Source organism: Ursus americanus, chromosome 28 (genome assembly GCF_024610735.1).
Source record: "Ursus americanus isolate L20-20 chromosome 28, mUrsAme1.1.p, whole genome shotgun sequence".
Taxonomy (NCBI): Eukaryota; Metazoa; Chordata; class Mammalia; order Carnivora; family Ursidae; genus Ursus; species Ursus americanus.
The window spans coordinates 29,892,356-29,917,475 of NC_142154.1; the positions used below are offsets into that span (position 1 = coordinate 29,892,356).

Sequence of the window (25,120 nt, forward strand, 5' to 3'; positions counted from 1 at the left end):
AACATGTCCAGAGGAGGGCAATGGGGGTGGAGGGAGGTTGAAGAGAGGAGGATGGGTCTGCTGCTCAGACACTGGGGAAAGGCTGGGAACAAAGGTCAAAGACCCTCTGTCTCTGAGGGCTGGGATGTATCTGCCCCATGAGATTCTGGGTGTCCTGTGTTCTAACAAGCCCCGCCTTGTTAGTGGGGAAATAGGCACCACTATGAACCGAGGCAGGGGACTGCCACAGGCGGATGCCGAAGGGAGGGCGGCCCAGAGCGGGTGGGAGAGGAAGAGATGACCACAGGCCCCACCTACTCCTTAGTAGGGCTTCATCCCTGAGGCCCCTTTAAGCCCAGTTGGGCACTGGAATTCCCAGCACCCTTCCTGCCCTATCTAGAAGCCCTCCCACTAGTGGCCCCAGGTGTTCTTTGCTCACTCACTCTTGCTGCCACAGAGGCTGGCTCAACAGGCTGTCCGAAACGACTGGCAATTCACCAACATCTCACATACACAGCCCTGTGACCCTGCGATCCCACTTCCGGGGCTCTATACCGTAGAAACTCAAGCACAAATCTGCATTATGTGTATCCAAATTATAGGAACTGGCAAAATCAGCAGTACTGTGAGATACTATGTAGCCATTTAAAAAGAATGACGGATGTCTTTTAAAGACAATAATACATCTTTATTTAAAGTAAATAATATGTACTGTAGGGTGCCGTTTATATGAAATTCAAGAACAATCGAGGGGTGCCTGGGTGGCTCAGTCAGTTAAGCTGAAGTCATGATCCCGGAGTCCCAGGATCAAGTCCCACATCGGGCTCCCCGCTCAGCGGGGACTCTGATTCTCCCTCTGACCCTCTCCCCTCTCGTGCTCTCACTCTCTCTCAAATAAATAAATAAAATCTTAAAAAAAAAAGAGAGAAAAAAAACAATACATATGGTTTCAGTTTTATAGAAGTGTTAGCCTAGGGAAAAGTCTAGAAGGATAGCAAACCCTTAATAGTGTTTCCCTCTGCATGGGGGGACAGCAGGTGAAGACACTCTGTACGATTCTGTTGTTAAATAATAAAATTCAACCAAGTAAATCTGATTGGCTTTATTAAACGATTCAGGCCACCAAGAAGGTAGAGGGAAGCTCCCAGGAGTCGTACAAAACGGAAGGTTCTTATTGGAGGGTGGGGCAAGAAAGTTTTTGACAAAAGGATTGTTCCAGTCAAGGCCGCTTTCCCTAGGCAGGCAAAAGCAACAGGACAAGCCAGGGGTCTTACCAGGCAGATTACCTCATCTTCCTTTGGGGGACAGAGAAGGCCCACATGGCAGATTCACTGGCAATCCTACTAAGAAAATCCCTACTAAGACAATATTTCTGGAGAACATCAAAAGTGCAATTAGGTTATATATTAAGCCCCCGTGTAGGGACTTGGCCTAAGCGATGCCATTTTCGGCCTGTGGTGTTTTGTTTGTGTTTGCGTATTAGTTTAACACAATATTGTTTGCATTTGCAGGGTTCCCATGCATTACTGCACACTGTCCTCGGCTCCTGCTTCTCCCGGAGCGCCCTGCACTTGAAGGCCCGGGATTTTGCTACTTGGGGCAAACCTTGGCTTCACGTTTCAGTTTAAGACTTGGGCTTTGCAGAAGGACCTTTGGACATTGCCCAGCTCAGAAGCTGCCAGGGTCTCTGCTGACTGGCCCACACACTCAGCAACTGTCCCTGGGACGAGCAAGGTCAAGTGCCTCCCCAACACCCCCCTCCCCCGAACAGACCTGGGGAAGGCACAGTTCCTGCCGGTGCATGAGCAGAGGTGGACTGCTCTGAAAGAGGACAGTCAGGATGGCTCAGGGCCCCCCAGCCCTGCTGTCTTCACCCCCCACCCAGGCTCCTCTCTCTGAGCGATCAGATCCACTAATTGGTCTTCACAGCCCTGGCTACAAGTGCTCCTGGAGGTGAATTCCGGTCATACCTCAACTCAGGCAAATGAACCCTTGCTCTGTCCCCTCTTTAATATGGATGTGACACCTGCAGGCTATAGCTTGTCGCACTGTGAGAATTATTTCTCCATTAAAATGCAGAAGTTGGAGCGTTGCCCAGGAAAGGCAGCTAAAAATACTGCTCTCTGGGGCACTTATCACAGGGGACTTAGTGGCCACCTTCCTCACCCCCCAGCCCCCAGGAAAGTCCCCCCACCTGCTGGGTCCTCCTGCAAGCATTCCATCCAGTGTCTGAGGCTTATCCTGGCCCCATCAGGAAGAAAAAGCACTGGTTCCCATGCCTCTTTTACAGATGGGCAAACTGAGGTCACTGCGCTCCATCTACAAAGTCACCTAGGGAGTAAGAGAGTGCAACCGCGACAGCAGGGAAGGAAAATAACCCCCCACGTGCACCCTGCACTTGATAATTTGCAGCGTCTGCTCACCCACGGTCTTGCCCAAGCTTCAGAGAGATCCTATGAAACATGAACCACCGTCGTCGTCCCTACCTGGCTCAGCCCAGGGGGGTAAGCAACATGCTCAAGTGTGCAGGGGGGAGTACAGGGCAAAGGCAGAGCCCCGGTACACGTCTATTGATTCTAAAATCCACCCAGAGCACCTGTGGTGGGACTTCAAGCAAGCTGACCGGTCTCACTGCCAGGGCCATGGGCTTTTACAATAGGCGCTCTGGTTTGTAAAGAATGCTGCATACATTTCAGGGGAGGACTGGGCGCCCTACTTAAAGGATAAGGAAATCAAGGGTCAGGGGTGTGAAAGACTCTGTCACAAGCTAGTAGTGGAGCTGGGAACAAAAGTCAAGTGTCCTGACCTCTAGCGCAGGCCCCTCCTGCTGCCCCAGGGCCTTGTCACCCAGGGGCAAATGGTCACAGTATGCCCTGCACGCTCCCACATCCCTGAACCCAGCCCTCTGGAAACCTGTTTATTTGCCACATTCACCCCCTCTGCCCAGTCTCTGGAGGTGGAAGATGGTGAAAACCTCAGGTCTGTTTCTCATATAAGAAAAGTAAGGTCCAGAGAAGCTAGATGTCTTACTCAGGGTCACAGGGCAGAATGAGGTCCTGGACCTGGATCTCTGATTCAAGGCTGGTGCCCATTCCACGGAGCCAGGCAACAACAGCATGCAGAGTTCCTTCCCTGATATCAGCTTCCTACTAGGGCTCGGCTTCCCCATCTGTAAAATGGGGCACTAGAGGTGGCCCTAAACAAGCCCCGGATCTGAGTCTTCCAAGGTAAAGAAATTAGGCGGCACTTCCAGGAGCGGGAGGCGCCAAGCCTTTCTGGACAGCCAACTTCACTTTCCCAAGAGGGAAACTGCGGACAGGGAGGGGCTGCATGGCCACAGAGACCTAGGGATTGAAGGACAGCGAGAGGGAGGAGATGCAGGCACCCCGCTCTGGCCTCAAATGTCCGGGAGCGGATCCCTTCTGCCAAGTCCCGCTGCCCAACCTGCTTCCACACACTTCTTGGAGGAAAAGCTTTCTACAAAGCCATTTATTTTTCCCAAAATACACCCCCACTTAACAAAATTCCTCAGAGTCCCACATTTAAATTAGACATGCCACCTCTTCTGTTCCCGGGGGAAGGACGAAATGTCAGCGGGAGGACATCAGAAGTGTTCCGGAGGCTGGGGGCCGGCGAGAGACAAGCCAGGAGGACCTCCTGGCTCCAGAATAGCACCATGGTGGGGGGCAAAGGGCTGTGTCCCTGCGGCCCTCCTGGCCCCGCCCCGTCCCCAGGCCTCCCCTAGGCTTCTGCTCTCCGGGGTCCAGGGTGCTGTGGCTGCCTGCCCACCTGCTCACACCTGGAAAGACTTTGGAAACCATCGGATTCTCTGCCTGTAGCAGGAGGCTCTGCCCCTGTCTCCAGGTTTTTGCCCCCTCCTCCTGCCCTGGGGAGGGATTAGGGATGGGGTGGATGTGAGGTATCCAGGAGGCTGTGGGCACAGGAGGGGGTATGCAGGAGCCGCCTTGCGAGCAGCGAGCAGGGGCCATAGCGGGCAGTTGTCTGTCTCCTCACAGTTCCCCAGTTGAAGGACGAACTCCTTAAAGGAGGAGCCCATCTTCCCACCCTGGGTCCCAGGTACCTAGGGCAGTGCTGACACCCCATGGATGCTCGATGAACGTGACTAGAATGGATGAACAAAAGGACAGGAGGGAAAAGCAGAGGGCTAGAGGCTGACCCCCAGGGGACCCACGCAGACACCCGGAGACCCAGTGTGACCAGCACATGCTTCCCATGGGGAGGGAGCTCCCAGGGCACAGCCCAGGGCACCATGGGAGAGACTGGGCTCAGGGAGGTCCCTACGTGTCCCAGCACATGTTCCAGCACACGCACCTGTGTGCTTCTGCGTGCCTGGGGAAAGGGCCCCCTCGTCACTCAGGGAGGGAGGGAAAAGGCCAGCGCTGGGGCCAGAGGAGGGGGAGGCGGGAGGGGAGACGCCTGTGGACTCGGGGAGATGCTGAAGCTGCAGTGTCCCTGTCTGAGGAGCCTGGCTTACGGGGGGCGGGGGTAGAAGAAAAGGCTGAGAAATGAAAACTGGTGTGTCCGGGCCACTGGAGAAAGAAGGCCAGGGGTGACTGTGTATCCTGTCTTTGGAGAAGTAAGGCAGAGCATCATTCCGAATATTGTGTCCTTTGCAGAAAACGAGGCAGCCAGGTGGTCCATGCAGCGTGTCCACTGGAGAAGTAAGGCGGAGAGCCGGCGATGGTGTTAGGTCCGTAAGAAATAAGACAGCAGGGTGGTTTGTGTACCGTGCCACTGGAGAAATAAGGCAGCAGGATGACCTGGGAATCACACCCATCGGAGGAAGAAGCCTGCGGGGTGGTGTCTCTGTCCTCTGGAGAATGAGCAGCCCCGCCAGGGTGGGAGCCATCTGTTGGGGGCAGGGCTCACACCGAGGCCCCAGTGCAGCCAGAGGCGGGAGCCCCCAGGCCGGAGCAGCAGCTCCCTGCTCCTCATGGTCAGGCTATTTCTTGTCCATCATCTGCATTCCACGATGGAAAGACAAAATGGGGGAAGGCATCACCTACAGGGGGTCCACTCTTGGGCTCCAGAACCCCAGGTGCGTGCTCGCGCACTTGCGGGTGGGGAGTGTGTGGGGGAGCGGCTGCGGCAGCCTGACAGCAGCCCCCGTGCTCGGCACCGCCCTGGACGCCCAGACAGACACCAACACAGGAGCGGGGCATCAGACGGACCATGAGGCCCCCCGAGGGAGGCTGCCTAATCCCCACCAGGCTCTCTCTCCAGCCCCGTGGCTCCCCCCCACCCCACACCCTTTACAACCACTTTCCCAGGCACACTTGTCCCCTCCCATCTCCCCCTCCTTTCTATCCCCTTCCGTCTTCCCTGACCTGGCTCCCTCCCCTCCACTAGCAAGAAGTCCTTTCCAGCTCCCCTTCCCACGCTGAGCACCTCTGGTTCTTGTCTCCCCATGGGGGGCACCCAGTGGACTGGCCCCACACCACTCCCTGACTTGGGGGACACTTTCGAAGGAGGACCAGGGCATGTGTGACCCCGCTGCTCCCACCCCTGTTCTTTGGGCTCTGTCTGTCCCAGGGCAAGTAGTCCTCCCTTCTGGGCACTGCCTCTGTGCGCACACAGTGTGACCAGGGACTTGAGGGCCAGGCTGCCCCACTGGGAGCAGGATCGGGAAGCCCGCTGCACCCCACACCCAGGCCATTCTCCCGCAACTCTCTTCTAGAACCAAGCTGACATTTTCATCTCCATCTGCTCAATCCTTCTATGCCTCATTTGGTTCAGAACAACAAGGAGGCAGATAACTTATCTCCATCCCTCCATACCCCAACATAGGCCTCTTCCTGCCGAGGAACATTCTTCAGCGTTTAAAAGGACTTGCTTTACAGAGCACGTCTGCCTTTGTCACGCTGCCTAATTCTCACCACCATCTTGTAAGGGAGGTGTGCATTCCACAGATGAGGAAGCTTCCCGTTAGGTCAGAGGCAGAGACTAGACCCAAGGTCTCCCCTCCCAACCCCGGGGCCTCTTCTGCACGACGCTGCCTTCCCGAAGCCCTCTTACCGCCTTTCGTGAAAGTCTGAGTCTGTGACCCTCTCGGATCACGTATTTTGTGCAGGTGTCTGAGGGCCCCATAGCCCACCCCACCCCCGCCTCTGGAAGTTTCCTGAAGACAGAGCCTATGTCCTTCCCTTCTTCCCTAAATGCAGGCATGAACATCCAGGAATTCAGTGAATGTTTCTTTCCTGACAGGGACACCCAGGCAACCTGAAAAAGTTTCCATAACCTTTAGCAACCAGCTTTGATTTTCTAGGTGGAAGCCACTGGTATCGAGTGGCAAGTCTGCATCAAGGAATGTTTTGTTCAAAATACACACACACACACACACACACACACACACACACACACACACACACACAGATTTCCACACAAACACGCATGCATAGATGTCGCTGTTGCTTACTGTCGGTAAAGAGGAATCTCAAACTTACTTCCAACCAACCACTTCCTCATGTACCCGCTGACATTACAGAATATGAACGATGATTGTTAACATTTACTGCCAGCAGCCATACTCCCGAGCCTCCCCGGAGTCCGGCATCATGTGACTAGGGCCTGACCAATGCACGAAAACTGGAGTAACAGGAGCTATTTCTAGTCAAGCCGTAGAAAAAAACGTTCCTCCCTTTCCTCCTCCCCCCTTGCTTCTGGAGAGGGCACGGGAGCTGGAGCAGGCAGCTTGGACCCCGGCATGGAAGCTCTGGGTGCAAGAGGGCAGAAACCAATACATGGAACCGAGCTCCAGGACGTCGGTGGCCTAAAGATCCCCTACGCTTACACCGTTACAGGAGAGAGAAAGAAATCCCTGGGCTCGTGAAGCCTCCGTCACGTCTACATCCGCGTAGAGGAGCTGGGACCTTGGTTACTCCGCCCTCTGCCACCCCGCCAGGGGAGAGTGGAGGCTGCTGTCCCGGGGAGGGAGCCTCAGGTCACCCGTGAGCACGTGATACCACCAACGACCCTCCCCAGCCTCCTACCCACAGATGTGCCAACACACAGACACGATCTCAAGCACCACGTGTCTTTACCTTCTTTGCTTTCAGAGTGTTTCAGAGGCCGCAGCGCTGCAAAAAAGGAAGAAGCGCACGGTGAGGGGACCGTGGGAAGTGGCGGGCTCAGGAGGCGGGCAGAGGGACAGGAGCCGAGGAAGAAGTGAGGTCTACACGGACCTGGGATGAGGGCAACCTGTCAGCCCCAGGGAAGGGGCCCTAGGCTGCTGTCCCAAGGCCCAGCTCCACTGTGTATCCTGTCACTCCTCCCTCTGGGCCTCAGTTTTCCACATCCGTACAATGGGAATGGCTACTCTGCCCTCCGGTGAGCTAGAGATGTGGAAGTACACCGAGTCTGCTCTGCAAGTAAGGGTGAAGTGAGGGGCCACAGGGGGCTGCAGCTGTTCCCCGGTGCACCTGGGTCACGCGGAACCGAGACTGAACAAATCTCTAGGCCACCCTCTTCCCATCGCCCCCCACCCCCCCCCCCATCAGCGACATCTGCCTCTGAGCCAGAAAAATGACGCCTGAGCCCAGGGCTGTCTCCACACCAAAGGCAGAGAGTTAACTGGTGTCACTTACAGCAGTCCCGGGTGTCAGTCTCCTGCTCTTCCTCGCCGGGGGGTGGGGGGGGGAGGGGGGGTGGGGGGGGGACGGGATGGTGGGGGGGCGGGGGGACCGATGTCTGCTGGTGTCATCCCAAATGGCTCCGTGGGAACCTGGCTCACCCAGTCCGGGAGCCCCAGGAGGGAGGGCAGTGAGGCCTCCAGCAGCCACAGAACACCAGTGCTGTGTACCCACCCCAAGTCCAAGTTTGCATCTCTAAACACAGTCACACGAAAGGCAGGGTCAGGATAACATTTTACAGGGACACTGAAGCCCAGAGCAGCAAAGCGCTTTGACCAAAGTCACATAGGCTCTAACCAGAATGGGACTGTCTTAAATTGTCTGCCTATTAACAAGACTCCAGCAGGCCTGGACCAGGCACCAGGGACGGTACTAGACCCTTCATGTACAGGGTCTCATTCAATTAAACCCACACAGCCTATGAAGGAAGGCGGTTATTAGGAGGAAACCAAGACTCAAAGATGAAGAAACTGAGGCCCAGAGAAGCAAAGTGACTTGCTCCAGACCACTCAACCCATGAGCGGCAGCTAGAACTGAACCCCAGGCCACCCTGCCCCGAGCCCTCAGTCTTCCCCTAGGAAGCCACCAGACCCCACAGCGCAGGCTCACTCGGAGTGGAGCTGGCCTGGCAGAAAGGTCAGGTAGGCGGGAAAGATGAAGCAACACTGGGAGGGAGTCGGGAGATCCCGTCCAGGCCTATCACTGAGCGAAGAGCGGACTCACCCGGGCAGGAGACCACAGTCCACAGAACAGACTGCGTTCAAACCTAAGCAAATGTGGCTCCTCTGATCCTAGAGTCCTCTCCCCATCCCTGTGTCCTTCCCTCAGCCAGTAAGGCCAGCTCTAAGCTCGGGCTTACCGGTCTTGGATCCCTCTCCATCCACATCCTGGTCCTCAGCACCTGGAAGACAAGAACTCAGTAAACAAGACTTTCTCAGCCCACAGGCATCCCTGCACTTCCCCACCTGGGGGTGCGGGAGGCAGGTAAGCGGGCTGAGTAGGCCTGGCCTGCGGTCCAGATGTTGGACACAGGGTGGGAGCCTGAGACCAGCACAGAGCAGAGCCCGCCACTCACCCAGCCGAGCACCATCTCCTCATGCCTCCACCCAGCCACACCCACCGACCCCATCGCTCCCTCAATCAACCCACTTACCAAGCCCCCCTACCACCAGCCTCCAACACGAGCACCACCCACCTACCTGTGCACCTGTCCTTCTACCAGCCCGCCCTGCCACCCGCTGCACGGGCCGCCACCCACCTATCTGTCCCTTCTCCTCCACATACGTACCCTCCGTCCCAACGCCCAGCCAGCTCCCACCTCCAACCATCTACTTCCATGCTCACCCAGGGAAGCCTTTGTGTGCCCACCTACCAGCCACCAGCATCAACCCGACTCACCACTGTGTGCTCACCACCCACCACTCCCCAGAGTTGACACACTTCCCGACCAAGCTCAAACTGCCATCTACCAATGTCAGCTCACCACCTGCCAATCACCAAAGTCAACTCACACTGATCCCAGCCCGGCTAATGGCAGCTGCTTCCGACTCTGCCCACTGGGAGGCAGGTACACCCTCACACAGGGACACCCACACCCATGCGGCATTCACTCGTGTGCCACTAAATTTCCACACTCTACACCCACGCTTCCATACACAGACACGCTCGTGTGACTTTCACGCTCACCATCCCACTGCAGCCCCACACGTCCACTACTCACTTCCCATCCCGCACCTACCCGCACTCAGCCTTCCACATTCCCACCCTGATAGACAAGCTCACACCTGTTCACACGTACAAGGCACACTCAGCCTCAAGGCCACACACACACAATCAGGCCCCATGTGCACACTCACCCTCATTCAGTCACCAGAAAGCGACCCACACGTGGATGTCACAGACACATCAATATACCAAAGACGTGTGTGTGCACGTGTGTGTGCGTGCACTCTCTCCCTCACCTGCATTCTCCTCCTCGCAGCTCTGCTTGATCTTTCTCCAGCACACGAAGGCCAGGGCCACCAGCAGTGCGACAAGACAGACAGAGAGCCCCACGGTCACCCACAGGGCCTCAGGGGGGAAGGTCAAGGGCTGCCCTGGGAGGGGAAGTGGAGAGAATGGGAAGAGATGGTCACGCCTGGCCCCCGTGGCCATGAGGACTGCACACCCTTGGCCAAGAGGTGTGAACAGGGAGCTCCCACCCTCACTGGGCTCCAGCGCTATGAAGAGAGCTCGCTAAAGTTCCCACACCCCTTCCCCACACACCGAGACACAGCCAAACCCTGACACAGCCGTGGCTGGTGTGGTCATGCCTCAACCTGGCACCGGTGAAGAGTCTGCAGTTGATGATGCTCTAGAACCTTCCACGGCTCCCCACTGACATTTGAATAATGCTTCAATCCTCTCAAGGACCTCAATTCTGTGGCTGCTCCTTCCCCTCCCCCAGCCTTTCTTTCCGTGTCCACCTCAGGAGCCTCTGCTCCAGCCAAGCTCGTGAACTAGCCATTCTCTGCGAAGACAACTGGCTCCTTCCAGCCCCCACGCCATTGCTGTCAGGTTCCTCTACTAAAAAAAAATGCCCCCCCCCCACGCTCACCTAGTTTAAGATTCACCTCCTCAGGAGGCCCTCCCTGACTATTCCAGCCCTGTCTGGTGATGTCCCCCATCCTAGAGATCGGGAGTCAGCAAATTATGGTCTGCGAGCCAGATCTGGCCTGTGGTCTGTTTTTGTACAGCCTGTAGGCTAATAATAGTTTTCATATTTGTAAAGGGTTACAAAAAAAGAAACAGGAGGAGCAGAAGGGGAAGGAAAAGCAGCAGCAGCAACAGAGATCGTATGTGGCCCACAAAGCCTAAAATATTTACTATCCAGCCCTTTACAGAAAATGTTTGGGGAGCCCCGCGTGTAGATGGGGGTGGGAACTGAGGGTGCTGTGGCGAGGGTTCTGGGTTTATCCAAGACCAGGAGACTTGCCAGGGGAATGTTGCCGTGAAACGCTGAGGGCCCTTCTGTTAGCTCGCTCACGGCGGAGGGAAGGGCTTGAGGCGCCCGCACCTGGGTCAGGGCCAACCGCCGTTCTGAGCACGCCCACCAGCAGCCTGGGCCCTGGGCCTGTGCCGGTCCCGGGCAGAAGCCTCAGGGACCTCCGATCTAACAAATGATGGCACTGCTTTCCTCTGCTCTCTGCAGACCGTGAGTGCCCAGGGAGCAGTGCCGACAGCAGTGCTGGGAGAACCTTCGGCAGCACAGGCCCTGGCAGGGACACAGGCTTTTGCAGCAGATGTTCCCTTCAGCCGGTCTGGTTGGCAGAGCGGCTGCTCGGGACGTTGCAAGCAAAGGGACCCATTACCCAGGGGAGCAGGAGAGGACGGCAGCTGGCATCAGGGGCCAGGAAGGCCAGTCCAAGAAGCCCGTGAAAGAAACCCCTGGGGATCCCGGGCAGGGCTCCTGTAGCAAAGGAGGAAGAACAGAAATACTCAGGAGGAGGCTGATGGGTGTCCGTGCCTGGAACACGGGCCAGATTTGCCCTGGAGTAAAAAGCAGGGCTCAGGCTGGGCTGCTGAGGTGCCATTTCCAGTGCATGCCCCATAAAGCCCCTCTGGGCACAGCGCAGCGCGCACGCGTCAGGAACCTCCAGCAGGTGTGGGAGAGGCCAGGCTGGAGCGCTGACATTCTGAATCCCAGAATGTTTTACCAGGCACAAAGCTGCCTGAAGCGAAATACAGGCCAAGGGCTCCGAAGTAGGCCAGACCTGCTCTTATGAAAACAGGAGGCTGGGTGGTGGGGAGGAGAGAAAATTAGGCTGAGAGGCTAAAGGTTGGATTCCGGTCCTGGTTCATCTGCTCACCGCCGGGTGCTGGAGCCAAGGGCCGCACACCACATCGCCCCCCGCCCCTTGGGTGAGTATAGAGGGGCCATGCACCTTCTAAACGTAAATGCAAACTATTGCATTTACCATTTACCCGATTTTCAAAGAGGCACCTGGCCCCCAAAATAGAGCCACTGTGCTAGTCTGCAGACTTGGGAAAGTTCTCTCTTCTCTCTGGGCTTTGGTTTCCTCATCCCTGAAACAAAAGCACTTTAAATGTTAGCTCCTAAAGTTTAAAATAAAAGCGTTTTTCTCTTAGATGAAGCATTCTCCCTACCATCCCATTCACACCCATAAGCCCTTTCTGCACAGCGTGGCAAACACCCAGTTCAGCCCCAGGTGCAAATGATCACAAAGTCCACCTGTCCTTCAAGGCTCTCTCAACTCCCGCCTGTCCCCGGAGACTTCTCCCAACTGCTCCAGCCCACTTTGGCCCTTGCTTCCCTTCTCAGAAAGCTTCCCTTTCTCTGCTGATCTCACCCTACCTGGTATTTCTTATTCTCTCTGGAAACTCACCAGGCAGGTGGAAGTCACGGGAAGGGAAGACAGGACAATCAGACAGACAGAACCTGCTGTTCAGACACCAGAGGATGTGGGGAGGCCCCTGGGAAATCTCAGTTACCCAGGGGGAGGGACTGAGGAGCCAACCTGATCTCTCAACACAGACGGAGACTGCCTCCCTTGGCCTGAGTGTGGACCTGAACCCTCTTCACACCCCCAGGCACAAGGAGCACCCACTGAGGTGGGCAATGCACGAAGGGAAGGTATTTGGGCTGGGACCCCAAACCAGACCCCAACCAGATTGAGGGAATCGACAAATGCACGACATCAATCTGGCGTTTGACCACACGGGGGCAGCAGAGATCCCCCAACTACTGCCCGGATTGAGAGCTCCCCTCTCGAAGAGCTGACAGCCCCGGGGTGAGGGGGACCGACCACCTGAACATCCCCAACTGACTCTCAGGGCCTCAGATCAGATGGTGGCACGGACACAGCAACACCTTCCCATCCCCCGGAGGAGTTCCGGTAGGAAAGCGCTCCCTCACCGCGCCCCGTCTGCTCTACGCCCACCCACACCTCCGGATTCCCGCAGCGCCTCCCGTCTCTGTAATCACCTCAGGTGCTCTTAAGAGGGCGAATATTACAAATGACTTTTATGGGCTCCTTAAAGCAAGTCGCTTAAGGACCTCTGGGTGGGGAGTTTGAGACCCCTGAAATATAAGGCTTCCGACCCCCCAAACCTACCTAAATTCCAACTCAGGGTCTAGAACAAAGGCAGCGGCTCCCTCCGTCTCCCCAGCTGTTCATCTGCCCCCTGCCTACCTGTGATGGTGACGGAGCCCTGAGCGTCCTGCTGCAGCACCGGGTTGCGCACCAGGCAGCTGTAGGTGCCGTTAGCGCCCAGCACCACCCTCAGGACGCTGCGCACGTCGAACAAGCCCTGCTCGTTGGCCATCTGCGACGTGGTCACGTTGCCCGTCAAGGCTGCGCCCTGCCCGTCCTGCCAGAACACCTCGGCCTCCGGATAGCCCCGGTAGCTGGAGCACGTGATGGTCACCGTGTCCCCAGGTCGCAGGTCCTTGTTGGGCTCCAGGGTCATGCTGGGCTTCGAGTAGGGCGCTGGAGTGGGGCAGAGGGTAGAGGGTAGAGGGCAGAGAGCAGAGGTCGAGGTAAGGCAAGGACGGGAGGAGGGGGTCGCAGTGGAGGAAAGGGCACCTGGAGCAACAGGGGTCAGCTGTGGGGCTTGCGTTATGGGGTCAGCGATGGCGCGGTGGGTACGGGGCTGCGGGCAGTGAGAGGTGTGGCAAGGGGAGGGCGCCCCCTCCCGGCGCTCACCCGCCACCTGCAGGCTGACCGCAGCGCTGCCGAAGTCCCGGATGCTCACAAAGCAGGTGAAGCTGCCCTCATCAGCCACGCGCACGCGCTGCAGCCTCAGGGACGCGTTGCCCTGGGCCAGCAGGTCCGGGAAGAGCGCCGTGCGGTTGGCGTAGGCGCTGCCCTGGTCCCGGCCCTCGGCGAAGCTGTGCACCAGCTGTTTGGTGTCCGTCAGCTGCCAGATGAGGTTGAGCTGCGCCAGGCTGAAGCCCGGCTCCGGCGAGAAGGAGCAGCGCAGGGTGGCATCGCTGCCCACCAGGGCCACCACGGGGTCTTCGGGGACCTGGACCTCCACGGCGCCTGGGGGCGAGGTTAGGTAGGCGGTGAGGAGGGGTGGGGCCACTCCCGGCTACCAGCCCACAGCCTCCCAGATTTCCTCCTCTATTAACCCCCAGTTCCTATTCCATCTTCCCACTTTCTCTCAGACCCAAAAGCAGACGGAGTCTCCGGATTCCCAGATGTGGAGTCACCCTAATCTTATGACAATCACAGGAGGTTGACCTTGGCCTGACAATGCCTGTTCCCAGGGGTGGGGGGCTGAGCCGAGGGTAGCATCCAGCCGTAGCACAAGCCCCCCTCCCCCATGATGGACGGGTTTCCCTCCCCTACACTTACTCTCTCTGCTGAGATCTCAATGCTTCTTCATCCTTTCTAGAGGTTTCCAGAGCCCTGGAGTCAGGAGCCCCGGAGAGCGAAAAAGGCCTGTGATTACTGTCCTCATCCCCTACCAGCAAGGTAAGGTTCCCGCCTCCTCACCCAGTTTATCTTTGCTGTTACCATTACCAGGAATGTCACCGTTCTGGGAGACTGAGTAGGGAGCTAGATTCAAATCCCGCAGCCCCTGCCGATAGGACAAAAACCGTCCCTCACGGGGACATTTAAGCAAAAACCAACCAACCAAGCAAAAAACAAACCTGTGGGGCTTCTATGGGGCGTGATGGTGACGGAGCCCTGAGCGTCCTGCTGCAGCACCGGGTTGCGCACCAGGCAGCTGTAGGTGCCGTTAGCGCCCAGCACCACCCTCAGGACGCTGCGCACGTCGAACAAGCCCTGCTCGTTGGCCATCTGCGACGTGGTCACGTTGCCCGTCAAGGCTGCGCCCTGCCCGTCCTGCCAGAACACCTCGGCCTCCGGATAGCCCCGGTAGCTGGAGCACGTGATGGTCACCGTGTCCCCAGGTCGCAGGTCCTTGTTGGGCTCCAGGGTCATGCTGGGCTTCGAGTAGGGCGCTGGAGTGGGGCAGAGGGTAGAGGGTAGAGGGCAGAGAGCAGAGGTCGAGGTAAGGCAAGGACGGGAGGAGGGGGTCGCAGTGGAGGAAAGGGCACCTGGAGCAACAGGGGTCAGCTGTGGGGCTTGCGTTATGGGGTCAGCGATGGCGCGGTGGGTACGGGGCTGCGGGCAGTGAGAGGTGTGGCAAGGGGAGGGCGCCCCCTCCCGGCGCTCACCCGCCACCTGCAGGCTGACCGCAGCGCTGCCGAAGTCCCGGATGCTCACAAAGCAGGTGAAGCTGCCCTCATCAGCCACGCGCACGCGCTGCAGCCTCAGGGACGCGTTGCCCTGGGCCAGCAGGTCCGGGAAGAGCGCCGTGCGGTTGGCGTAGGCGCTGCCCTGGTCCCGGCCCTCGGCGAAGCTGTGCACCAGCTGTTTGGTGTCCGTCAGCTGCCAGATGAGGTTGAGCTGCGCCAGGCTGAAGCCGGGCTCCGGCGAGAAGGAGCAGCGCAGGGTGACATCGCTGCCCACCAGGGCCACCACGGGGTCTTCGGGGACCTGGACCTCCAGAGCGCCTGGGGGCAGAGGTGTGGCAGTGAGGAGGGGTGGGGCCGCTGGGAGCCTCTCTGGTCTTCCTCCCCTTCTGGTTAACTCTAGGCCCGTCCACCCCTGCTTTAAGGTCCGAGACCCAAAGTAAAGTTTATTACCTGTGGTCCTCATCCAGTCAACAAGACTGTAGTTAGCACCTACTATTTGCCGAGCATAAGACTTAGGAATGCAACAGAGAAGACCAAGGTCACACCCTTACAGAGTTTACCTTTTAATGGGAGAGAGGGACAAACTAAGACACAAATTCTCATTAGCTTGGGATTAGGGGTATGAAAGACATAAACAAGCCAAAGGATTAGAGGTGGTAGCTTTCCAAAAATTTGACAGGTACTTTACACCTGTCTGTGCTAGTTGCATTTTCACATAAGTACATGTTATCTTTATTAATTAAAGAGGGGAGTCTAAAAAAGGTTTATACCAGATGTTAACAGTGAATGAGAAAGGATCACGAGTGCTTTCTCTTTTTTCTTTTCCTAAATAAACATGATTCGCTTTTATACCCGAAAGAAAGAATGCCCACACCTTTCAATGGGGTAGTGAGGCACATTCTCACTAAAAGGATATTAAACTGAAATTTAAAGGGAATGAAAAAGAGCCTGACATACAAAAAAGCCAGTGTAAGAATGTTCCAGGCAGAGGGAACAGCAGGTGGGAAGGCCCCAAGGCAAGATTCAGCTTCCTAAGTGAACATATCAAGTAGCTGTCCAATGTGGCCAGGGTGTCTGGATGGGAGGGCTTTGTAAGACCAGTAAAGAATTTCGTTTGCTACATGCAGTGGGAAGTCTCTGCAGGTTGGGGGGGGTGGTAATCAGTAATAATCTGGCTAACGATGCCTGCAACTCACTCCGGCTCCTCTGTGGAGAAGGAATTAAGGACTATTTCAGTGGTCTTTGTAAGAAGTGATGTTGGCTTAGCTGCAGAGATGGCAGTGGTATTGAGAGAGCATGGGACAGATTCAAGGTTTATTGATGAGGGAGAACCAACAGGGCCTGCTGATGAATTGGAGGGGAACACAGGAGCAGGAGTTCCGGAAGCCTAGTGCCAACTCATTCCCAGAGCCAGGGCCGAGGGCATGGCCAGAGAAAAGCCCCCTGGGGCAGATCCCCCTGTTGGTCCCCTGCCCTTTATCCTGTGGCTTGGCAAGCCTCCTCACCCAGTCACCTCTGCCTCCATTCCAGCTCTTCTTTTAGAGCCCTGGGAAGTTAGGGTCCCTGGGCCTTTCCTTTGGGGAGGCACGCTCCCTACTCTGGCGCTGCTGTTCTTGGGTAAGTGTGTGCTTTGGGCACCAGCAAAGCAGGCACATCCAAAAAGTGTAAAAATCAAACAGTCTTGACATGAAGCTGACTGGCTATGCCCCCATTAAAGGTTTCTTGCATTTAGAAAAATAGCATTTTTATTGCGAATTACACACAGGGAGAGGGTATCATGATCTTTGCCGTGCGTAGAGGTCTCTAAAGGTCTTATGCTGGCCCTGGATCTCTCGCTGCAACACCACATGCCCCAGGCCAGCCCTCCAACTGGTGCCCCTTGTAGAGGGTATTTAGGAATAAAACCTGAGGAATCACCCAAAGCCCTTTCTCTAGAGAAATCAGAGCTCCCGCAACTAGAGAGTTGCTTCCTCTTTATGACCAGCAGGTGGCACCAGACACTCAGCTTTGTCCTCCCCTAGGGCAGAAGAAGGCAGTCTCTCCCTCTGCCAGGGGCTGATAAGGATTTAAAATATGATGAGGGTGTTGTTATTAAAAATAATGCCATTCTCGAATGCTGACTCTGTGCCAAGAGCTGTGTGGGAAGAGTTACATCATTTATCCAACCAGGTTATTCAGCAGCTATGTGGCTGCCCCAGTCCTGGCACTGGGGACAGACCCTGCTCTTTGAGCAGAGCGGACAAGAAGCAGGTAGACACGCACCATGTCAGGCGGAGGGCAAGGCTGGGAAGAAGCATGACGAAGTAAGGTCGAGGGTAGGGAGAGATGGTGTACAAGATAGCCAAGAAAACTTAGCTGAGGAGGTGACATAGGAGTAAAGACCAGAACGAAATAAAGAATCAAGTCATGCCAATGTGTGGGGACAGGAAGTTCCAGGCAGAGGGAACAGTACGTGCAAAGGCCCTCAGGAAGGAGCACACACACTGTGTGTTCAAAAAACAGCATCATCACATGCAGTGCTCACATGACCAGTTTGTAGAAGAGGAAACAGGGGCTAAGAAATGCAGAGTAAGTTGTCTGTGGAATCCCAGTGGAAATGAGTGGACAGGCGACAGCGGACAGTGGGAAGAGGTTAGCCAAAACCCTCTGCATCCCTGCTAGACAGGCCTGGCGGGAGCCCGCTCCGGTCCCCACACAGCTCCCCTCACCTGTGACGCAGAACCACAGCGCTGCCAGGGCTGTGGCCAAACGCACACGCACGCCCACACCCGCGCTGGCCCAGTGACACGGCATCTTCCAGAACGGCAGCCGACAGCTGGGCTCTCCGTGGTGGAAGGCTGCCCCTGCCTGCGAGGAAGAGGAAGTGAGGTCTTTGTCTCCAAGGGTCTTCCCCCAGGCCCGCCCGCACCTCACCCCCGCCCCCCCCACCAGCTCAGGGAAGGCTGCAAATGCCCAGCGGCAGGTCCTCCCTCCCACACCCTCCAAGGCTCCCCACTGAGGGCTGTTTTGAGACCTGCTGGCAGCAGGGGACTGAGTCACTGGGGAGGCTAGACCAGGGCCCACGGGGCAGGGGGCAGCTGGGACCCACCCTTTCAGAACTAAGATGTTGGTACAAAATACAAGGAAGATGAGGCAAGGTGGCAAGCAGAGGCAAGGCTGGCCGGCCCAGGGCAAGAATGTGAGCAGATCAGTTTGGCTCAGTTTGACTCCAGACAACAGCTAGTGGGGAGAGTAAGGGCTGAGGCTGGGGCCAGACGCAGAGATAGGCTGAAAGATCTGAAGTTTATCCTGAAGGCAACTGGGAACCACTGAAGGTTCTGGAACAGGGGAAAGGATATGGTCGGAGCTGCACTCCATAAACATGACTGATAGCATCTGCAGGATACATGAGAAGAGATAAAGCAGGTCTGGGTGAGAACAGCACTGGAGAACGTGGGGAGAGAGGAAGGGGGCAGTCAGGGTGGCTATGGTTTTGAGCCCAGTGAGCGGGTGGGGCAGTCACTGGGACAGAACACGGAGGCAGCCGGTGTAGGGCGTGTGAAGTTAGCAGTGTTTGTGCAGACACTTCCAGGGGATGGTTCTAGGAGCAGCTGATGTAAGCGTATGGAGCCCGAGACAGAGGACATTTGCTAACTGGACACTTCTTAGCAAGTGACCGAGACCAATCAGAAACGGAAGAGGCCCGGCCCGGAGGCTGGAGTCAGGACTGAGGGAGAGGTATGTCTGTGGCCACAGGTGAACCTCCCTGGGCCCAGCCCTGCTTCCGGTCCTGCTGCCCGCCACAGGGTGTGACGCGGGCGGGTGGCGTCTGCGGTTACCCTGCCCCACAGCTGCTGCCTGACTGTTCACACCGTGTCCGGATGAAGCCACGTAACCAGTGTGGACTTAGGCTATCCCACACCGTCCAACAAGAACACAGTGGATTTCACATTCTCACAACCACCCAGGGAGACAGCCGATCGACTTGGTCCCATTTTGCAGGAGAAAAAAATAAAGCCCCTATAAGTGAGGCGCCTTAGTTAATGTGATGTAATCTGCCAGTTAGCAAGCTGAGAAGGGCTCGGGTTCCCAACCTCCTGCCACAGCTTTCTGCCCTCCCAAGGAGCAGACCTCACCCACAGCCAGCCGGCACCATCATTTTGGTCACAGGCACCCAGCCTCAAGCCTTCCAGTCCCAGCCAAGCACCCTCCGGCCTCCCCGGCCTCCCCCCCCTCCCAGCAGCTGGGCTGAGGGAGTCCCTCAGCCAAACCGGGTGCATCCTGCCCCCCCCCCCCAGCTGTCCACAGCGGGGAAGCCCTGAACAGCCACTTCCTTCCCAGACACTTCCGGTCCAAACCTGGCAGCCTCAAGGCCTTGCCGGCTGCTGAGTCAGCAGGCTTCCCGCTCCATTCATAAAGGCACCCTTGGCGGGCACCACATCCTGCCTGCAAGGGCAGCCACTGGCCACAGGAAAAGCTCGCAGGCCGCAGCCTCCACACTGCCCCCCACCCCCACCCCCAAGGAAGCACCAGGGCCTAAGGATTAAGAAGCTTCCAAATTCTAAGACTCCTTTCCTCTCTTTCACCCCCAAAGAAAACCAAGGCCTATCTGTTCTTCCCAGACCACCTCCCTCACCCTCCCCACTGCTGCTTATGCCTGCCACCCACACGACCCTCCTGTGACCTTCCTCACTGGCCCTGCTGTCTCCACTCTGCCCTCACAAACCCCACTCTCTACGACGTCTGCTCTCAGGACCTAAGATAGGAATCTGCTCACATCCCTACCCATGCTCAAGAACCTTTCGTGGCTCCCCATTTACTACAGAAGTAAACCACTTTCCTCTGCCTGGCCCTCCAGACTTTTCTTCTGAGGTCTCCATATATAAAGCTTTTACTCACCAGGGTCTTTTGGGAATGCCTGCCACCTCCATGAATGTGGGGGAGGTCAGGGAGCACCTCCCTCTCCTGATCAGACCTATCAGGGCTCCCCAAGGGCCAAGCTGTCCTTCACTCCAGAGGGAGAATGAGAGGATTTCCAAGGCTGGGTGTTGGGCTCACCCCCTTTGGTTACCTTCCTAGACTCTGAACCCAGCAAAGTTCCCACTGTCATGGCTTACCTAGGGAAAACCCTGACAGCTTAGAAAGACCTGAGAATTCCACCGCACTAAGAGGTTCCTACCCCAACAGCTGGGCCCCCAGGGCCAAGAGAGGGATGGAGAAATGCCTCTTGGAGACGAGGTGCTGCCGAGGGAATGGGAGCATGGCCGGGAATCGAAAGCTCATCACTGCTCATTGGGACAGATGGGCTGCCCCTGGAGACACACAGATCTCATGCTGGGTTGGCACCACCCTGCCCACCTTCTCTACAAAGGGGATTTCTCATGCCCTGGGGGAACCTGCTCTGGAATCAGCATGTACCACCCCTCCCAGTGAGTCACCAGCCAGCCCTCCCTCCTCCTCTTCCTTCATCCCAGTCTCAGCCAAATGTGGGAACTCCAAGGAGTCCTGCCAGGAAAGAACACGCAGTACCTTGGCTTTCCCCAGGAAGCAGGAGTGAGGGGCCCAGGCCACCGTTGGCCTGAAGGGGCAGCAAGTTCATTCAACCCCAGCAGAGCTGCAGCCCCAGGGAAGCTCCCAAGAGAGGAGATGTGCTCCATTAAGCCCAAACCGAGAAACAAAGGCTAACTGGCCTCTATACCAAGACACCCCCAACCTAGGGATGCTCAAGAGGAATTCCTTGCCCGGACCAAAGCCACTCCCTATCTCTTAACCCCCTGCCTCCTCCCAATCCCTGCAGGGTCCACTTGGACAATGCTTCCCACCAGGAGGGCAAGAAGGATCAAACCACATGACTGGTGTCGATCTCCGCTAACTAGCACAGCGCAGAGGCAGAGCTTCTGCAAACAGCTGTTAAGCACCTGGACCCAACTATGCCTGAAGCAAGCCCACACCTAGACAGCCCAGATCCTTGAGCCAGTCTTTTTTTTTTTTTCCCCTCTCAAGCTAGCTTGAGCTAAGTTTCTATTATCTGCAATTGAAAGACTCCTCGAATATACATTCATTCGTGTATTCAGTAGTGCACTTAACTCTTCCCTGAGTACCTGGTAGGCAGGCACTGGGGACAGAGAGACGACTAAGCTATGTGTCTGTCCTCAAGGAGCCTGCATCCCAATAGAGAAGTGCCCGTGAATCACTGCACTTCAATACAGTACGTTATTTAAGATACAGTGAGGGCTACCTGGACATACCCCAGAGACATAATAACCCTAAAGGTGAGTCCGGAAAAATGATGAGCAGCTCCCCAGGTAGGTGGGCTGGGCAGGGTGGCTTCTCCCCAGCCCCAAGACACCTTCCTCCTGGCATTGCCTGGGTGCCTCTCAACCAGATCCCTTTGAAACAGTAGAAAATGAGCCCAAAGTTCAGGGTTCTGGTCTCAGCTGTGACACTGCTGTGCAATTTTTAACATGTGACTTCCCCTCTCTAAACTCTGTGTTCCCATGTATAAAAGAAATGCTCGGCTGGATCCTAGCGGAACTACATTAGAATGTTAAATCTTCACGTACCATATCCTTGAGGTTGAGCCAACTAGCTGCCAGCAGGTCACGCTGAAATGTACAAAATGACTGTGGCAGAAACCACCCATTTACCCCTCATGTCTATTCTCCTCTTCTATAGAAATTTTAGCTAGGCACATGGGCACTCAGCCGAAGACTACAGATCCCAGCCTGCCTTGTGGGGCAAAGGTGTGTCCATGTGACCATCTTCTGGCAAATAGGATGTGAGAGGAACTGATGTGTACAACGTCTGGGTCAGACCCTTAAAGAGAGGGAGCAAACCCTCTCTTGTCTCCTCCCCTCTCCCACTAGCTGGAACACAGCTGTGGTGACCATCCGAGGCAACACTCTGGGGACTTTAGAACAGTAAGACACAGGCCCCCGGAGGGGCTGCAGTATCAACCCTGGACGGACCCGGACCGTCACGTGGGTGAGAATAAGCATCTACTCTAGCGTCACTGTTATTTTGGGTCTTACTGACAGCATCTGAAGTGACTAATTTAGGGAGCCATCCCTCCCCTCCTTTCCCTCCTTCTCTCTCCTGCTCTTCCCACCCCATGAAAATTGCCATGTTCGGAGCAGCGAAAGGAAACCATATCTAAAATAGGTGCTTCAAAATATGAACTGGACACTATCTCATCTGAGTCCCTTAGTGATGCGTGGCCCGGCTCAGGAGAGATTTCAAGGGTACACCTGACCTGGCTTGGGGCTTGTTGTGTTTGTACGGGAGGGAGGGGCTGCGAGAGTCAGGGATGTCCCGAAGGCTCGAACAAGTGGGCACGTGGGGCACACATCTCCAGGTGGGGAGACCTGGAAATGAAGCATGTGTAGGAGGAAGGGCAATTCCTTCTGGGCTTGAGCTACAGACAGCATCCCTGCCAGATGTCACATGGTCTCCCGGACACACGGAGCTGGAGCTCAGAACAGGACGGGGAGCCACCCATGCATGCGGAGTGATGGGAGCCAACGCTGGGATCGTCGAGGGAGATCACGGAATGAGGAGAGGTCTGCCAACAAATTCTGGAGAATCTGCAGAGGTTAATGGTCAGGTATCAGAACAGGGAACCTCTCTCGGGCCCCCCTCACAACCCCTTTGTCCCCGCCAGTGATACATACTCACAGCCTCCCAAAGTCCACTGGCTCTGGGGCAGCTGTCACCAGTGGGAAGTAGCCTTATTCTGAGCCCACCTCTGTCTCTCGAACCTCCCCTGTCCTCCTTCGACCTTGTACTACTAGTCTGCCCCCTCCCTGCACCTTTTAGATCTTCTCCCTTGACGAGGCCACCGTGGGCAGCCATGCCACATTGTTCACCAAAATAACCCACAATAATAGCCTATCAAATCTGTGGCCAGTGACTGGGAGCCATGTACTCGCATTGCCGTGGACCCTCATCTCTGCCGTCCTCTCCTGATGCACTTGGGGAAGGGGTGGGACCCTATGGGATATTTCATTTGTGTCACTATCACATTTCATCCAGTTAAGCCGACTCCATCACCCCAACTGCCACGATCTTTTCTTTTAAATTGTGGCAAAATACATGGAGTGTGAACTTTACCCTTTCCACCACTGTAAATGTACAATTCAGTGGTGTGAAGTACAGTCACGGTGTTGTGTGGCCATGCCACGATTTTTTGCAGTACTGTTGGGACAGTTCCTGGCACCTAGAAGGTGCTCGATAATTTTGTGGTGGATGAAAAAAAAGCAAAATGAATGTCACCCAAAAAGGTTGCCCTCTTCTCCCCGCTTTGTTTCTTGTGTCATCAGGGTCCTCAGGAAGACCCCACAGCACTAGGTTCTGCCCCTGAATCAATGCCCATCCACCGTTCAAGGCTTTGGGCTTAGGAATGTCCCTATTTGTGCTGCCGCCCAACAGCCCATCACAGGTCTTATCCCGCTTCTGGTAGAGGGCCGGTCAAACGGGGAAGAACCAGACAAAAAAAAGGCTCCTCTGAAGAAAATGGACTCTTCTTCAAGTGCTCCATCAATAACCGGTTCCAGGATTTTGTCAGGGGTTAAGGACTCGATCGCCAATCTGTTGCTCCCATAATCTGCCTGCTTCCCTGTAAAACCGGTTATTTGCTCATCTCAAGTCTTCCAGCGTTCATTTACCTACTCACGCAACAAACATGAAGTATTATGGGCAAGGAGGGTCAAGCAGGTCTCTGGAGGAGGGGGCCCTCACCGCACTCTGAGAAAACAGGGACTCTGGGGAGTGGCTGTCAAGATGTGGGGCATGGGAGGTGGTCAGGGGGTGCTTAAGGATGGGTTCTGTACACAGTGGGAAACCCTGGAAGGCTACGGCCCCCACCCCTGCCTCTACCCCAGTTGTCCTGAAATACCGCCCACAGCTTCTCAGATATCTTATCCCCAAGTTCACTCCACACCAGGACAATCACAGGGGCCAGAAGACAAAGCCACTGAAAGCAGATGATCACCTCCCTACCTGGGCTGAACTTCAGTTCCTTCTTAACAGCCTCTGCAACTTCTTCCTTGACAAGGAAGCACAGAAGATGCTGAGCGGACCTTCTCGACCTTCAGCAGTCAGTCTTGATACTCTTAGCAACTCTCCTCCAAGTCCTTTATTCTACAGTGCCTCTCTCTTGTTCTACACCGATTCCTTCTAATAACAGGGCTCCCTGGTCCTGCAGGGAACCCAGTCCATGTGATGCTGTTGGGGCTGACCCCCAGCCTCGGGCCTCAGCGGGTGACCGGACCTGACTCATTGGAGAACCCTTGGTGATTGGCTCCAGAATGGGCCAATGAGCCAAACCACACCCAGTCGGACTTCCCAGGGCTGTTCTGCTGGCGTGAGCAGAAAAGACTCTTTCTGTAAAGGTCTGGATAGTAAGTATTTTAGACTTTGCAGGCCATCTGAGATCTGTCACAACCACTCAACCCTGCCATTGTAGCAGGGAGACAGGCATAGACAATGTATAAATGAATGAGCAGAGCCGTATTCCAACACAACTTTATTTATGGACACTCAGATTTGAATTGCATGTAATTTTCATGAATCACATGGGTTTTTTTTCAACCATGACAAATGTAAAAACCATTCTTAGCTGTGGGCTATACAATGCAAAAACAAGTGGCAGAAGGTTTGGCCCATGGGCTGTGGTTTGTAGGAACTGGTTTACAGAAGCACTAGCTCCAGTCTCAAAGACACCCAGTTGGCAGCAAAAATGGGAACCAGTAGGGAACTGGTACATTGATGACGGCGCATCTATGTAATGGAATAGCATACCGCTTTTTAAAAGAACGTGTGCTAATGGAGAAATAAGTCCATGCCATACGTCACGTCGATAAAGTCTACTGTCAACTGTATGACCTCATTTCTGTATTAACAGATGGCCCCATGGCCCAGGTCTGGCCCCCTCCCTCTCTCTCCATCTCAGCATCACCTGTATTCCACTGCACACCCTTCCTCCTCCAGTGAGGAACCTCCTGGGGTTGGCTCCTAGGGCTTCTCCTCAAGTCTCTCTACTATTTTTTCCTAGATGATTTCATCCACTCCCATGGCTTTAAATATCGTTTATATGCTGGCAACTCCCAGATTTTCTTCTCCAAGCCCACACCTCTCATCTGAGCTCCAACTGTCCCCTAAACATCTCTTTGCCAGTGACTCACAGGCATCTTCCTCTTAACATGTCCCTCTTCGAACTCTTGATCTCCCCTCAAACCTATTCCTCCCCAGCTCTTCCTGCTCGGGAAAGGCACCATCCTCCACTCAAGCCAGAAACCCGAGTTTC

At 55.6% G+C, this 25,120-nt stretch overlaps 1 protein-coding gene across 1 annotated transcript in view; it reads right to left on the reverse strand.

The window, feature by feature from the left end:
- Nucleotides 1–1,066: 1,066 nt before the first annotated feature.
- Nucleotides 1,067–25,120, reverse strand: part of CD276 (CD276 molecule) — a 29,758-nt gene continuing 5,704 nt past the window's right edge. Inside the window, exons 2-10 of the mRNA XM_045795246.2 lie at nucleotides 17,547–17,685; nucleotides 14,818–15,156; nucleotides 14,287–14,601; nucleotides 13,334–13,672; nucleotides 12,821–13,117; nucleotides 9,590–9,724; nucleotides 8,488–8,529; nucleotides 7,041–7,076; nucleotides 1,067–4,960 (exon numbers count right to left, since the gene is read on the reverse strand). Of these exons, the coding sequence (XP_045651202.2) occupies nucleotides 4,938–4,960; nucleotides 7,041–7,076; nucleotides 8,488–8,529; nucleotides 9,590–9,724; nucleotides 12,821–13,117; nucleotides 13,334–13,672; nucleotides 14,287–14,601; nucleotides 14,818–15,156; nucleotides 17,547–17,631 (1,611 nt within the window). The 5' untranslated portion in view covers nucleotides 17,632–17,685 and the 3' untranslated portion in view covers nucleotides 1,067–4,937. The remainder of the gene's footprint in view (nucleotides 4,961–7,040; nucleotides 7,077–8,487; nucleotides 8,530–9,589; nucleotides 9,725–12,820; nucleotides 13,118–13,333; nucleotides 13,673–14,286; nucleotides 14,602–14,817; nucleotides 15,157–17,546; nucleotides 17,686–25,120) is intronic.